This window comes from Rattus rattus, chromosome 3 (assembly GCF_011064425.1).
Source record: "Rattus rattus isolate New Zealand chromosome 3, Rrattus_CSIRO_v1, whole genome shotgun sequence".
Lineage (NCBI taxonomy): Eukaryota > Metazoa > Chordata > Mammalia > Rodentia > Muridae > Rattus > Rattus rattus.
The window spans coordinates 192719322-192733745 of record NC_046156.1 but is presented as its reverse complement, the minus strand read 5'-3'; the positions used below and the strand labels follow the sequence as shown (position 1 = coordinate 192733745).

Genomic DNA, 14424 nt, shown 5'->3' with positions numbered 1-14424 from the left:
CAAGGTTGGGTGCTGAGAACTGTTACGCAGCCCACACTCGAGTGAGACCTGGGCATTTCTTTTTCATCCTCAGAGGTAATCACTAGTTTTTTATATTTTCACATTTTTGTTCTACATATGTGCACATCTACAATGATATAAATAATCTGTCATATGCTTAAACATTTTATAGATCTGGTTTTGTTTGTTCCTTTTAAGAAATAGTAATATGGTTCTGCTAACTTACTGTTTTCTATGTGAGAATCTAGTTCAGGGCTTGGTTCACGCTAGGCACACGCCCCTCCTTTAGATGCATGTCCAGAGCTGGGAGGTCTTCACTTCTGGGAAATATCCCACAGTGGGCTAGGAAACGACATATTTGTACTCTAGGAGGCTTCCATGGATGTTAGCACATACTCATTTTGAACAATGTCTGAAAATTTCTTTAGTGTACAGGTCTTGGATTCTAACTCACTGGCCATGGGCTGCGATGTTTTAATTCTCTAGACCCTGGTAGTTTGGAGGGTGGTGGTGGTGACGGGCAGCCAGGCTGGGGCTAGCATTTCTCCATCCTATGTCTGCTGCCAGTGCTGCACCTGGGATCGCGCTGAAGAGCGGCCTTAGGAAGAGGAAGCCGATTTCATTGCTTCTTCTGAAGAGACGTGCCTGGTGAAGTTTTATTAGGTGACTGAAGCAAGTCTGTCTGCTGTACAATTTTAGCAAGCAGAGTTCAGAACTAAATATAGGGAACAGAAATACCCAGTGTGAATGAGTGTATCAAAGGCTAGATTCTTGATGAGTTCTACTGGTGCTGGACTCTGTGCACCCACTTGCTCCTGACGTTGGCGAGCTGAGGAGGGCGGGAGCAGCAGGGGCCCAGCATCAGGCTGTGGTGTTTGGCGAGCATGCAGTAGCTTGCTACTGTCCTGAAGCACTCTTAGCATCCAGGCACTGGGCTCCAGAGTGAATATTAACTGGCCTGTGGGCTCCTCATGAATTAAAGCAGGAGTCAGTCCTACTGGTCTGGCTGTTTTTATACGTTTATATGCAAAAAAAAAAAGGCATCAATGCTAATGTTTTTATTTTATAATTTTGATTTTATATTAAAGTATCAGGGAAGTTTCCCTTATTCTTTCTGTGAGTTTCTCTTATAAAAATCTGAACAAGGCTCCTTCACACATCTCAGGGTAGGGGGCATAGACTGACAGGTCTATGCAATCTGCAAACTTAACATTTAAACTAGAAAGAAACTGGTTTTATTTCAGATTTAGTAATATAAAAGGTCAATTATCAGTAACCAAAAGCATTTGCTTACATCATTCCAAATTTACAAAAGGAGATACCCATTTTCTGAACACCAGAACACAGGCCCTGACACATTCCTGGAGGCGCCACCGCTTCCGGCATCACGGCTCCGCTCACCGCCTTTCCTTTTTCTCTCGCAGCAGTTTTTTGCTTTCCTCCCTCCTTCTTTTGTTCACTGGATTCCGGGGATCGTAGATCTCAAACGTGTCTGAGTCCTGCATGCTTGCGTCTTTCACCTTCCGGGTTTTATCTTCAAACTGGAGCACGTGGGACATCCTAAGGAGAAGAGATGGATGGTCTGGTGAATTCAGGCTGGGACCCAACACTGACACTTTGTACCCCACTCCCTCTGGCACAGGACGGCAGGCAGTGCTCATCCACCTGGAAAGCAGTCCCACAGAAAACAGAGCTGCGGGGAGGAGCTCTGCTCAGTGGCCCAGTGCTGGCCTAGCAAGGACTGCCTCACAGAAACAAAGCAAAGTCTGCAAAGCTTGCCTGGAGCGGCTGCTCTACTCCTCTGCCTTCCAGGAGTCTGCTCCTAAGTCCATCTTGAGTTCCTCCCCTGGTGGGAGGCTATGGTCTCGACCCTGGAGTCTCCTAACCCGTATTTGGAACGTGGCCTTCTTTCTTTGAGGAGCACACAGGGAGCCAGCTGAGGAGCAAGCGGCCAGCCACCAGCCAGACCTGTCTGATGTTTGTGCTGTGAGTGGTTCAAAGGTCAAAGCCAGGGTCACATTAGAAACAAAACAAAACAGCAGCAGCAGCAGCAACAAAACCCAACCTTTAAATGCTAGGGCTGGTGTGCCTCAATGGAGAGCATTTGCCTTGCAGACATAAGGCCCTGGGTTCAATCTCCAGCACCATTAGCAAATTAACGAAAACCAAACAAGCAGGGACAAACAGAACGGAAGTCTGCATCCACAAACACAAGTTTAAAAGTAACTGAAAGTCATGTTCAAGTGGGGTTGTGGCTGTCTTCCGGAAGGGGCTGAGTTTTTCTATGCAGAGAGGAATGACATTTCTGGTGTGACTCCATGAACTAACTTTCTCCTCTTACTGTTGACTACAGCAAATCTCACAACCCTGCCTTGCTACTTTAACAAACGCTTACTGGTCTTAGAGTACCAGCATGTGCTTGATTCCTAAGAGGTCATAAGCGAGCTAGCCTTGGCAGCAGGAACTATGCCAGTGATTAGCTGTGCCCCCATGGTGAGGCATCAGAGATTAACAGGGGGCGGGGCAGGGGTCAAAAGACGAGGCATCAGAGCAACCTGCTGAGTTAGGGAAGAGGAAGACTCAGTTTTTGCATAAATAAACAAGTGATATGAATTTTCTACTAGCTAATTAATAAACAATCCAATCAGCATATTAGTGCATCTTAAATCTGCATTTCCGTCATGACAGCAGACAGGAATAGAATCGTGCATACACCCCTTGCCAGGTCAGCGCTGGCACTGAGCAAAGCTCCTCCCCTCGGCTCGCATGATGCTGCTCGCTCTGCTTTGTGTCAGCAGGGATTTGGGCAGCTGGCACTCTCAGGAGTCTCAGCTGTCCTTCTCCCTGTGGAAGAGTGACATTTATTTGTATGGAAAAGGCCGTGTTCAGATTTCAAAGATTCTCGAGGGGATTTGGAGGGAAAGAAAGTAACAGACACTGTCACTCTGGAGACGCAGTAGCACATGGTCATCGCCCCCTCCTTCTCTTCTACTTCAGAAGGCTGTGTTGATGTTGTGCCAGTGACACACAGGTGACCTACATGATATTTAAATGAGGTAAACCACATTCACATTGGTATGTATTATTAATGATACATTGCTTGTTCCAACTTTAATAACTGATCACAACATTGGATTATGCCATGTAGTGTGAGAACGCTGACTTCTAACAGTTCCATTGCTTCAGGAAGCACTGTCAACCAGAAAATGTAGCCTACAACCATTGGATGTATATGTGGCTCCTCCCAGAGCCCGTTGTTTTGGTGTTCATTTAGGCATGAGCTTCTGAGAACGCCCACTTCACTGAGAAGGGTTGATTTGCCATAGCCCTGGAAACAAGGAACCAGTAGGACCAGCTAGAACCACAAACTGGATTAAACCAATTAGTGATGCCTTACCTAGGTCTATTGGGTCAGTGACAGACAGTTCATGTCACCGGCAAAGCCAACTATCGGTTGCTTCTGAAAGCCAGTGGACAACAGCAGCCTTTACTTCTGACAGTGGTGCTAACCCCAGGCAATTCTTTCCTCCCGGACTCAACACAATGCCTGCGACTTGCCTCACGAGGTGTGCTGGGCAATCTTATCTACCTTTGATAGAGTTATAGGAAAGGAGGGGACCTCAGCCTAGAAAACGCCTCCATAAGCTCAGGCTGTAGGCATTTTCCTGGTTGGTGAGGCAGGGGAGGGGCCACCCACTGTGCATCCCTAGGCTAGTGGTTCTGAGTTTTATGAGAAAGTACACTTAGCAAATCACAAGGAACAAGTCTCCAAACAGTAAGCCTCATGGCCTCTGCATCAGCTCCTGAGTTCCTCTCCTACTTCCATTGATGATGAACAGTGATGTGGACGTGTAAACCCTTTCTTCCTCAACTTGCTTTTTGGTCACGGTGTTTGGTCACAGCAACAGAAACCCTAACTAAGACACTTGGAGACTGTGTATAAAGTACAGCTATTTTTCACGTCAGCAATGCACTGTGTGAAGAGAGGCCTTCTCCACACGCCTGCAGTCCCTCTCGTGTTCCCTGCAAAGTGCACTTGAGGGATTCCAAGTGCGTCACTGAAGGGAAGGGAGCAAGGGCACTGGAGCTACACATGGGCAAGGCTGTCCTGCTAACGGCCCTTTACACATCACAGGAGCTCAGGCCTGCACTGGGAGCCCTTCACAGCGTACACCTCAAAGCTTATACCTAAGCTGGAACCACATATCCCTCAAGACAATTTCATTTAATATTTCTAGATTGATGCTTACTTACCCCACTATCTAGTTAGATTATTCACCTTTGTACAAATTCATTGTTCTGTTTAAAAAGTGATCCCATATTCTCCCTCCAATACAGAATTGTTAATAACACCTATTCCAGTAGAAACTATCCAAGTTTCTAAATGCCTTTTCCAGATGTTGTCAATTAAAAACATAAAAAGGTACCTTCCTCCTTTCAATGCCACGAGGTAATCTTGCAACTATTGGACTTGGTTGGCTCTGGTATAAGAAATGAAATCTAGGCATGTGAGCCACAGAACCAAGTCTACAGGAAGAAACCTTCTCTCACAAATCTGAAAAACACAGAAAGCCATAAATTAAAGGAGCCGTCTGCTCCAACTGTTTGTTTCATAGGCCCTGCACTCCACAGGTCCAACATTGTGATTAATAGCAATCTTAAACCCAGAGGAAAGAAGGGCTCTCAGCTTACAGACTACTTCAGATTTAATACCATAACACTTAGGATGGCTGGCTACTCCACAATAATACGGCATCTCTAACAGCACAAAACGGCTCACCCATTTATCTTTCAACATGCTTTGGTCACTTCGTTCTTAAAGGGAAAACAGAATAGTTATTATGATTTTGGGTATAATAAACTCCTGACCTCTGTGCCTCCATAAATCACAAGCTGTATGAATGGAAAGCATGCCCATGCCACACTTCGGGCTCCTGTGAGGGCACATGCGCAGACTCAGGACTTGCTCCTGTGAGGGCACATGCGCAGACTCAGGACTTGCGCCTGGAGGGCACATGCGCAGACTCAGGACTTACAGTTTAGTTTTGTACGTCCCAATAACTGCGCCCTGTCTACTCGATGACTGTTATAAAACCGGACCAATCAGAGCAATGAATTCTTGTGGGATTAATTACACACTAATCATTTACATGTGAGAATTTCAGAACTTGTTTACTTGAAGGAAAAGACAGAAACTTAGCTCTGATTTACAAAGTCTTCAGCATAGGCCCAGGGTCTCAAATAAAAGCATCGGTGGTAGTTATGTTTCAGAAGATGGAGGTTTCCTATCTTGGGTGGTGGTAAACAAGGAATTTTACTTTGCTGTGGGATGGTGCAAAGGTATAAACAAAAGGAAACAAGTGGTTCTTCCACTGACCTCACTAACAGTCAGTCTTAAAGTTCTCAGATAACTGGGAAGACAGATTATGGGATGGCAGGGACATCTGTGGAGAAGCCAGAAGATCTGATTCTCGGCTTAATACACAATCCCAACATTAGCAACTAATTTCTAATTAAAATGCTCTGAAATGATTTATCCTGAGAGAAAGTAAACAGCTCTCTTGTTAAAAGATTTCAGAACTAATCCTTCTCATTTCCAACTCGCCCCAATTTAAGAATATCTCCCTTTCAAATAAACAATGTTTATTTTGTTTTCTGAGACAGCTGCCCTGGTACCTTCCTGATGCCAGATTACAGGTATGTAATGTGTCACTATGCCCCCCACTCACGACACACTTAATTATTCTGCTATTCTACTTACTGTTTTAATATTTTATCCATTCTTCCTCCTCAAATTCTTCTAGACTCTGAAACAGCATTTCTTATTCACTTCTCTTATCATACACCTCTACTCAGGAACGACTTTCTGTCGGATTAGACTGAAATAGCTCAGGCAGAGGCACGTGACGCCCCAAACTGTGTCTTCCTATCTCAGAGGCTGTCCTTAGCTCCTCTTGTTTACTGAAGTGCGAGGAGACTCAGGTATTCAGACAGCGGACCTGGTTCACAGCTGTACGTCCAGTGCTGAGCATGGCGATTTTTTAATGAGAACAAAACCTTCAGACCTTTGGAACTGGCCAAGCCTGGTACTGGAGGGTTGCTATGCAACCACTTGACCTTTTTGTGGGCAGGGGCTGTCTTTTATTTTAATGATAAACTCCCTGAAACACCTACCAGGCTGCAGAACCTCAAGTCCACTTTCCACGACCTTTCACACCTCAGCACACACACTAATGGTTGCTCTGATGCTGCATTCTGTCAGGTACTGCAAGGTTTTACTCCCTGACAGACTTCAGTGGGAGATGCCTCTCACTCTTAATCTCCCACAGCTCTTATGTAGAGCTCAGGGGAGAGAGTTTTTCCTTTTTTAAAGCAACATTTCTGAAGTAGTTTTAGAACTTTTACATCAGATGCAGGCTGAATGTGAAAATCAGCTGGGTATCAACCCCCCCTACAAATACCCCAAAAACAAAAAAACAAAACAAAGCAAAAAACCCCATTCTACCAGGTGTCTATCTCCAAAGACACTAATTTAATTATACTAGGATGGGAGGGGGGGTCCCAGAACCAGTCATTAAAAACTTCTCACTGATTATTTTTAAATGTAAAGAACACAGAGACAAAGATTAAAGAAACTTTACTTTCACACTGACTGTAAAGGCTCTATTTATGTTTGCTTTGTTCCTTCAGAGACAGAGTTCAGTGGGGTCCTAAGAAAAACCTGTTAGATAATAATAACAAAAGTATTGTTATTGTTATTATTTCTAATATTATTTTGTGTGTGTATGTACAGATGTTTTGCTTGCACGTACATCTGTGTATCATGTGTGTGCCTGGTACCCATGGAGGTCAGGAGAGGGTCTTAGATTTCCTGGAACTGGAGTTATGGTTAGTTGGGAACCATTATGTGAGTGCTGGGAACCCAACCCAGGTCCCCTGCAAGAGCAACAAGTGTTCTTAACTACTGAGCCACCTCTCCAGCCCCAAGATTGGATTCATACGACAAGCTACGCACACATTGGAAGAGGCTTGATTGGCCCCTACTCTGCTCTCCAAATTGAGTAATCTGGGCATAGTCCAGTCCTTATATATAGTTTAAAACAAGGTAATGAGGTATCCTCAGTTATTTACCCAATAGACATTTGAGGGCTTTTTATGGTCAAGGCCACCTCTAGTTACCAATGACAAAAAGTCAAGCATGACCCACGCTCTGCTCTCCTGAAGCAAACTGTTTATTTGAGAGAATACACAGACAGAAGGAGGCAAACGTGTTTTGGAGTGTTACCACAGTGTGAGACAATAATGAGAACATATCCTCTGATGTGCTCTCACAGAGGTTTCTGTGCTGCCTGTGCTGTCTGCACTATGCGTATGCAGGAAAGGGATGATCTCGCTCCTTTTTCTTTGCAGAGCTAGAGGCTGAACCCAGGCGTTGTGCATGCTGGGCGAGCACTCCTAACTGATCTACACTCCAGCAGACCAGTCCACTCTCCTCATAGGCAACTTCTGAGAGGGCGGAGAAACCCGGTGGTAGAGGTTAACAGGCTTTTATCTGCAAAGACGGATTTTAACCTCAGGAATCAGTCTAGTAAGAAGAAATCACAATGGTTACTGCTTGTTCTGGAGTGCAAGAAACGACAATGTAGCTATAAAGGGAGGATTACCTGAGGACCCCAGACTGGCTTCTGAAGTACTTTTAACCTCCTCCCCCACATACATGACATAGGTACATCTTTGGGGAAAAGTGCTTAAAAACAGCATCCACTTCCACAATGAATCTGGTTACTGTCTTAAATCCCTGTTTTCTGGAATCCTAGTCCCAGCTTCTATTTGTTCTACTTAAATGAGGATCCCTATGACCCCATTCAGCTGACATTGGTACCTGGGGGGCAGAAGCAGGGCCTAGGACCATCCTTACAAGCATGGGTGTCCGATGACAGATGTCAAATTACTAAGGTCTGCATTGTGGTCCATTGAAACCTCTAGGTCTCTCTTGTTCCTCTGTGTCTCCCTTCCTTGCTCTCTCCGTATGTATGTATGTATGTATGTATGTATGTATGTATGAATTATATTTACTTATTTCCCCCGTCCCTGACAACATAGCCAATCTGGCTGTGAAAGCCCTTCTGATTTAAGCCCCTTGGTCCATGTACAGAAGACCCTAACTTCCTCACACCCCTTCTTTAGTCTGGTCTTACATGCCTCATCATGCTCTACACATCCCCATCTTTCATTTCAGATATGCCAGACTCTTTGTAGCTTCCTGGAGAATCCCCATCCCTGCAGCCTCCTTGCTGCCTCTGTATCTCCGACTTCACTCTCTGCCCCCCCATTAGCTGTGCCCCACCCTGGCTCTTGCTGAGCCTGGCCTGCTCTCTCCAGCAGCGAGGAGATCCTCCCTGGACCCCTGACAGGCTTGTCCACAGCTCTAGCCTTCTTCAGGGTGGTGCAACCCTGCCTCTCTGGGTCACCGTGCTCTGAAGAACAGAGGCTCTGTTTCACTGGCCTCTGTACCTCATCGTGCAGCAATGCCTGGCCAGAAGAATGCTGTTGCTAAGTGCTTGCAAACAACTCCAATTTTCTGGGATTCCCATCACCTTGGAAAAAAAGCTTTGGCTAGAACATTGATTTTCTTTACTTTTCTTCTTGATAGTTTTAATATACAATTCCAAATTATTTAGCAATTACACACTATATGAACTCCTTCATTTTCAGACAAGAAATTCACCTTTTAAAACTTTCTAACAAAGAAAAGGGCTAGTTAGTACTAAAAAGGTGAGGCAAGGTATTTTTACAGATAGTATGTTGTGCTACAATAATCCAGTGCTGACCTGTCTCAAATGGGCCAGTTAAACTGCTTAAAGATTAACATCTGCTCCTGTTTGCTTAGCTCTGAAGTGTGGGAAAATGCACTGAGTGCAGCCTTCTCCTTCCTGGTTTGAATGACCTTGTTACTCTTTGAGAACATACACATAATTTGTTACAACATAACTTGTTTGCATGTTGTGAAGACTTTGCATTTCTCTATTAGAATTCTTAAGAAACCTAATGAAACAGCTCCTGGTTATTATTTAAGTTTGTCATTCTTTGGCCTCCAGAACACAAACCTAAATGATTGGGGACCGGTTTGAAAAGCAGAAACAGCCTTTGTTTGTAAATACAAATTTCAGCACGAGGAAACAGTTTCCAAGTGTTGCTTCCTTTGGAGTCTTTGAAGGAGCACTCTTCTGTGTTAGAAACAGGCTGCACCTCACTTCTGTCCACCTTACTTTTCTGCAAGGTTCTGCCCCCTCCTTTCCCGGTCCTATTAAAGTCCAGTTTAATTCCCATTTCTTCCTAAAATCTTTTCCCATTGTCTTGGCCCTCAGAACCTGCTCCAACATTGGAATTTCTTCAATACTTCCTAGGAAATCATGAATGAAGTCAGACCTGCGTTTGGTTCACTCACGGTGGCTGTGAGGAAGTCACCCTGCTCCTCCTGCCTACTTTCTTACCTGTGATAAGATGGTAAGGCCCAGACTAGTCACTTCACACAGCGCTCACAAATGAGGCTGGCACACCACACTGTCTGAAGGCCTCTGTAAATGGCAAAGGGGTCCGGATATCACTTTAACCCATGTGATTCATGTGTGCCTTTCTCAGGTTGGCCCATATCTCAATGCCACGGATATGACAGCATACAAACAGAAACTTATTTTCCCACACTTTGAAGACAGAAGCCAACATTCACCTGACTAGGGCTCCCTCTCACTGTCCTTCACCGTGTGGGTGAATGCAGAGGAACACTAGTCCTTTTGTCTTCTTATAGGAACACTAATCTCATCATGGGTCTCACCCTTATGATCTCATCAATACCTAATTTCTCCCCAAATGCCCTACCTCCAAATACTACCATATTAGAGCTTTACCATATGATTCTGTGTGTGCGCGCGACCAATTGTATTACCTACAAACTATGCTTATACAAAAATTTATCATTTTTGTAATTAGGCATTTTATAATATTGACATACCTTATTTTTATGTATATCATTATTTAATACAATGTATTTGGTCTCACTCAGCCTTGGACGCTTACACGTATATTTCTGAGTATACATGTCTCCTTATGTGGATCATCGACTATCAAGGACATTATTTATAGAAAGAATTAAAGTAGACCAATTCTGAGAGGCAGGAAGAAAGATACGCTAATGAGTTTTGAGAACTTCTAGGAAGACTCAGGAGGAGTATGTGCCCAAGGAGGTAGGCCATTGGGCAGAGTGAGACTGGCAATCCACAGCCTGAAATAGACTGTTCACATTTATCACCCTTACCAGCATCTAAGCTAGCTTCTAGTGCCCAGAATTATGGGAAAGTAAATGTGTGTTAAAGTCACCCAGCCAATGTTGTATAGCAGACTGACTACAGGAACACACCCTCCATTTACCTGATGTCTCTTTCCTTGTGAGGACTTCATCTGGGACATCTCATTACATTTCACAGTCATGTTTCCTTAGGCTATATCTTGGCAGTGGCAATTGGCACTGTGTGTGTGTGTGTGTGTGTGTGTGTGCATTTGTATGGTGAGTATGGTGTCTGGGTGTTTATGAATGTGGATGTGTATGCAGAGGCCATAGGACACCTGGTGTCTTCTATCACTCTGAGCCTTATTCCTAGGAATAAGGTAGGGTCTTTCACTGAACCTGGAGCTAGGCCAGTGGTCAACAAGCTACGGTAATCCTCCTGTCTGCCCTGCCTAACCCCCAGTATGCTGGAGGACTATGTCTAGCCCCCACCCCCCTCATGGTTTCTGAGGATCTGAACTCTGGTCCTCACTCTTGTGTAACAAGTGATTTACCCACTGCCCCGTCTCTTCAGGTCAGGATGTCCAAATGTCCTTGTTTTGATCCCTTGTGAATTTCGAGGAGTGCCAGTCAGGTCTTTGCTGTGCGTCCTGCCACTGCAACATGATGTTTTTCTCACAGTAAGATGCGGCTTAAAGGTTCTGAAGGATCGTCATCACCTATGGCCACATAACAACATGGCTCACTGACTGTTAACGTTACCTGTGCCATCATGCTGAGGCTGTACTTTTCAGGTTTCTTCTATGTTAGCTACTGTTCCCCTACCTGCTAAGCTTCCTGCTTTCCATGTCACCATGGGTAAGCCACACCTCAGGTGTGGAGTGCTGCTCTCTTACATTCTTTTCTTCCCTTTGACCTGCTGAGGACAGAACCCATGCAGGGTTCAGCATACACTACCACCACACCTCCCAGCCCCCCACTTTTCCTCTTATCAGGAACTATGTTGGCAAGTTTTGTTTGCGTGTTTCCTTCCCTCTTTCTACTAGTGCTTTTGTTGGAACACATTAAGCTTACTGGATAACCCTGAAATGATTTGCTTTCTTATCCAGAGATAGCACTTACCCATCTCCGTAATAGTTCGCAGTTTGTCTTCTCATAAAGATTCGAGCACAGTTACATCTGTTGCCACGTGTCAGCATGTAGACACGTGGAGGTTATGTCAGCCCCTCTACTGACTTTTGTGTATCAGTGTTGTGTCTCACAATACTGAAGGCACTTTCAGAACTCCTGGTGGATCCTGGACATTTGAGACATGAAGGTGAGCTGGATTTCTCTATTCTACCTTACAAATAAGTAATGGGGCAGAAGCTATCAGAAAGGTATAAAGTAAACCTCTACACAGGAGACAGGTTCCCAGTTCCTAGTCCTGAAAGACTGGAGGCCTAATGCTGCTGGAGAAACATTTCTGCCAATGGAAAATAAAGAACACATAGTTTCTGGGGATTCTGTTCACTAACCTTGACACTTCAGTACAAAAAGACAGCACAGTACAAAAAGTCACATGCTGTGGAAGTTAGCGTGAAAATGGTCCGTAGAGGGAGTGGTGGTATTAGGAGGTGTGGCCTTGTTGAAATAGGTACAGCTTTTTCAGAAGGAGAACTTCACTAGGGGTGGGCTTTGAGAAATTCAAGCCAGGGCAAGTGACACCCACAGTTCTTTCCTTCTTTCTGCAGATCTAAATGCAGAACTCTCAGCTCTCTCTTCAGCACGGTGTCAGCCTGCACAACACCATGCTTATCTCTATGATGCTAATGGACTACACCTCTGAACTGTAAACAAGTCCCAGTGAAATGTTTTCTTCATAAGAGCTGCTGCGGCCATGGTGCTCTCGATAGCAGTAGCAATCCTAAGGCACATATATGTCAGCTGCTGTTAAAATATTAACTGGCTGTTTGAGTAAAATTTGACATCTTATTCCTCTTCAGTATATGTTTGAACATATTCTAAACACCACTTGGTCTTTTATTTAAACTATTAGAAGTCACAAACTTAAAGATTTTAATTGTAGACTTTTCTTCACTACTGATTACAAGCAACTTACTGAGGAATTAAGGGGTTAGGGCTTAAGTACCAGCATGCATGGAAAAAACCCAACACAAAATGTGAAAATCTTTTTTCAAAATGAAGTAGGCAGCTGAGATCACGTGTGAGACCAGAGACGACAGGGTGGGCAGAGAAACTCAGTGAGTCCTGAGAAGAGAGCAGTCTAACAATGAGCCCCAATGAATGGGGCTAGGGTACTGTCTGTGTTGATCAGAGCAGGCATGACAGAGCAGAGAAGCCCCAGAAAGAGGCAGTATGACCATCCAGGAGAATCACGACAGAGGAGAGCTCACATAGCAACAGAACAGGGACGGAAAGGAATACAGACAGAAAGGAAAACAGAAACAAAACATGTTTAAAACTGACAATAGGAGAGAAGTAGGAACAGAAATTCAAAACCCTTGAGCTAACAGAAATAAGTGGAGGAAAAGTGGAGATTTTGGGAAACCAGGCAAGGTGGAAACTAGGCACAGACTTGTGGAAAAAGAAAACATAGATAGAAATCAGTGTACTGTCGCTGTTCACCGCTAACATGGAAAATTTGCCTTTGTTCTCAGTTTTAAAGGAACACTGCCCTTTTGGGGGTTTGAAAAGCCAATTTTAAATAACGTCCTTCATTTTCCTTAGTTAAAAAAGATTAGTAAATATTGGGTAGTGCTAGACTAAATGTGGAAGATAAAATTTTCCAAATATCAGTAGGAGAAGGCACTTCCTTGGCTTTCTGGCCTACCTAGCAGCTTAACACTGAGCAGGATCAGATTGAAGAAGTTTTCCAGAATCCATCTGTAGTGTGTGTCCTGACACCTGCTGGGGCTTCAATCCACAGTTTAGCCAGGAACACCAACTCTGTAGCCAGAAGACTACCAGCCCCAGAGGGGGAAGACACAGCTCCCAATCAGGTCTGCTAAGCACTAGGGCACATAGCTGGCTGCTCTTCTCATTCAAGTCATACCTGTGATCACAGCTTCCCTTGTGAGAGAAATGTATCTCAGACAGACTGTATGCAAGAACAGAGTTAATGCTGAAGAGCTTTCTTTACTCAAAAGAAAAAGCAGCAGAGGTGACCGTGGGGGCTGTCTAGAGAGTTTAGAATTAAAATCACCATCCCAGGCAACTCTGATTTTTATATTGAACCACACTGGCTTTTTGCAATATTATGTATAGTTATGTAGAAAATGAACACTAACGAGGGACCCTGGTCTATAATCATATTCCTTCTTGCTTCCTTGGATCACCACCTTAGAACCTGGCTGAGAGGGGATGGGATACAGCATTTGTGTTATACTGAGCTTACAATTCTATGCTGCCCAAAGCTGGGCTACTCCGGCTACGTCTTCAAATTGTGTGGACAATGCATGTTTTGCCATGTGGGCCTCCTCTCGTTCCACACTTTAGTGTAGCATCATGGAGAGAGCCACTATTTCACTAGTGAGGCATTATTACCCATGAATAAAACACACACAAAAAACCCAAACCTCAAATGTATATCAGACTATTAAGAACTATAAAATGGAGGGGCTGGAGGGATGGCTCAGCGGTTAAGAGCACCGACTGCTCTTCCAGAGGTCCTGAGTTCAATTCCCAGCAACCACATGGTGGCTCACAACCTCTTCTGGTGTGTTTGAAGATGGCTACAATGCACTCATATAAATAAATAAAATCTTAAAAGAAAAAAAAGAACTATGATAGAAACTGCGCTAAGGTAGCCATTGGTTATAGGTCAGTAGAAGGTCTAGAAGTCAACAACTGTCATAGAAATGGTACAAGTTCTAATAATGTTCCCAAGAGGTCTACTGACATTCATGGTTAGTTCTTAAAAACAATGAGCAACATGAAAGATGACTGAGACACCCACTGAGCACTGACTGACTGCTCTCTACATCTTGCCAATCCCTATTTCTAAACAGAAGCTAACTCATTCACAAACTGACTCTGCCCCCCTCAAAGTGCCAGTATTACCCGTCATTACTTAATTTATACTTTGAGAAACAGCAATAGAATATATAATTTAGTTTATATAATAGAGTATATAATTT

The 14424-nt window shown here is 44.1% G+C and overlaps 1 protein-coding gene across 1 annotated transcript in view; it reads right to left on the bottom strand.

Moving 5' to 3' along the window:
- Positions 1 to 1043: 1043 nt before the first annotated feature.
- LOC116896040 (spliceosome-associated protein CWC27 homolog) overlaps positions 1044 to 14424 on the bottom strand; it is a 108778-nt gene continuing 95397 nt past the window's right edge. The window contains exon 5 of the mRNA XM_032897041.1: positions 1044 to 1560. Coding sequence (XP_032752932.1) covers positions 1398 to 1560 — 163 coding nt within the window. The 3' untranslated portion in view covers positions 1044 to 1397. The remainder of the gene's footprint in view (positions 1561 to 14424) is intronic.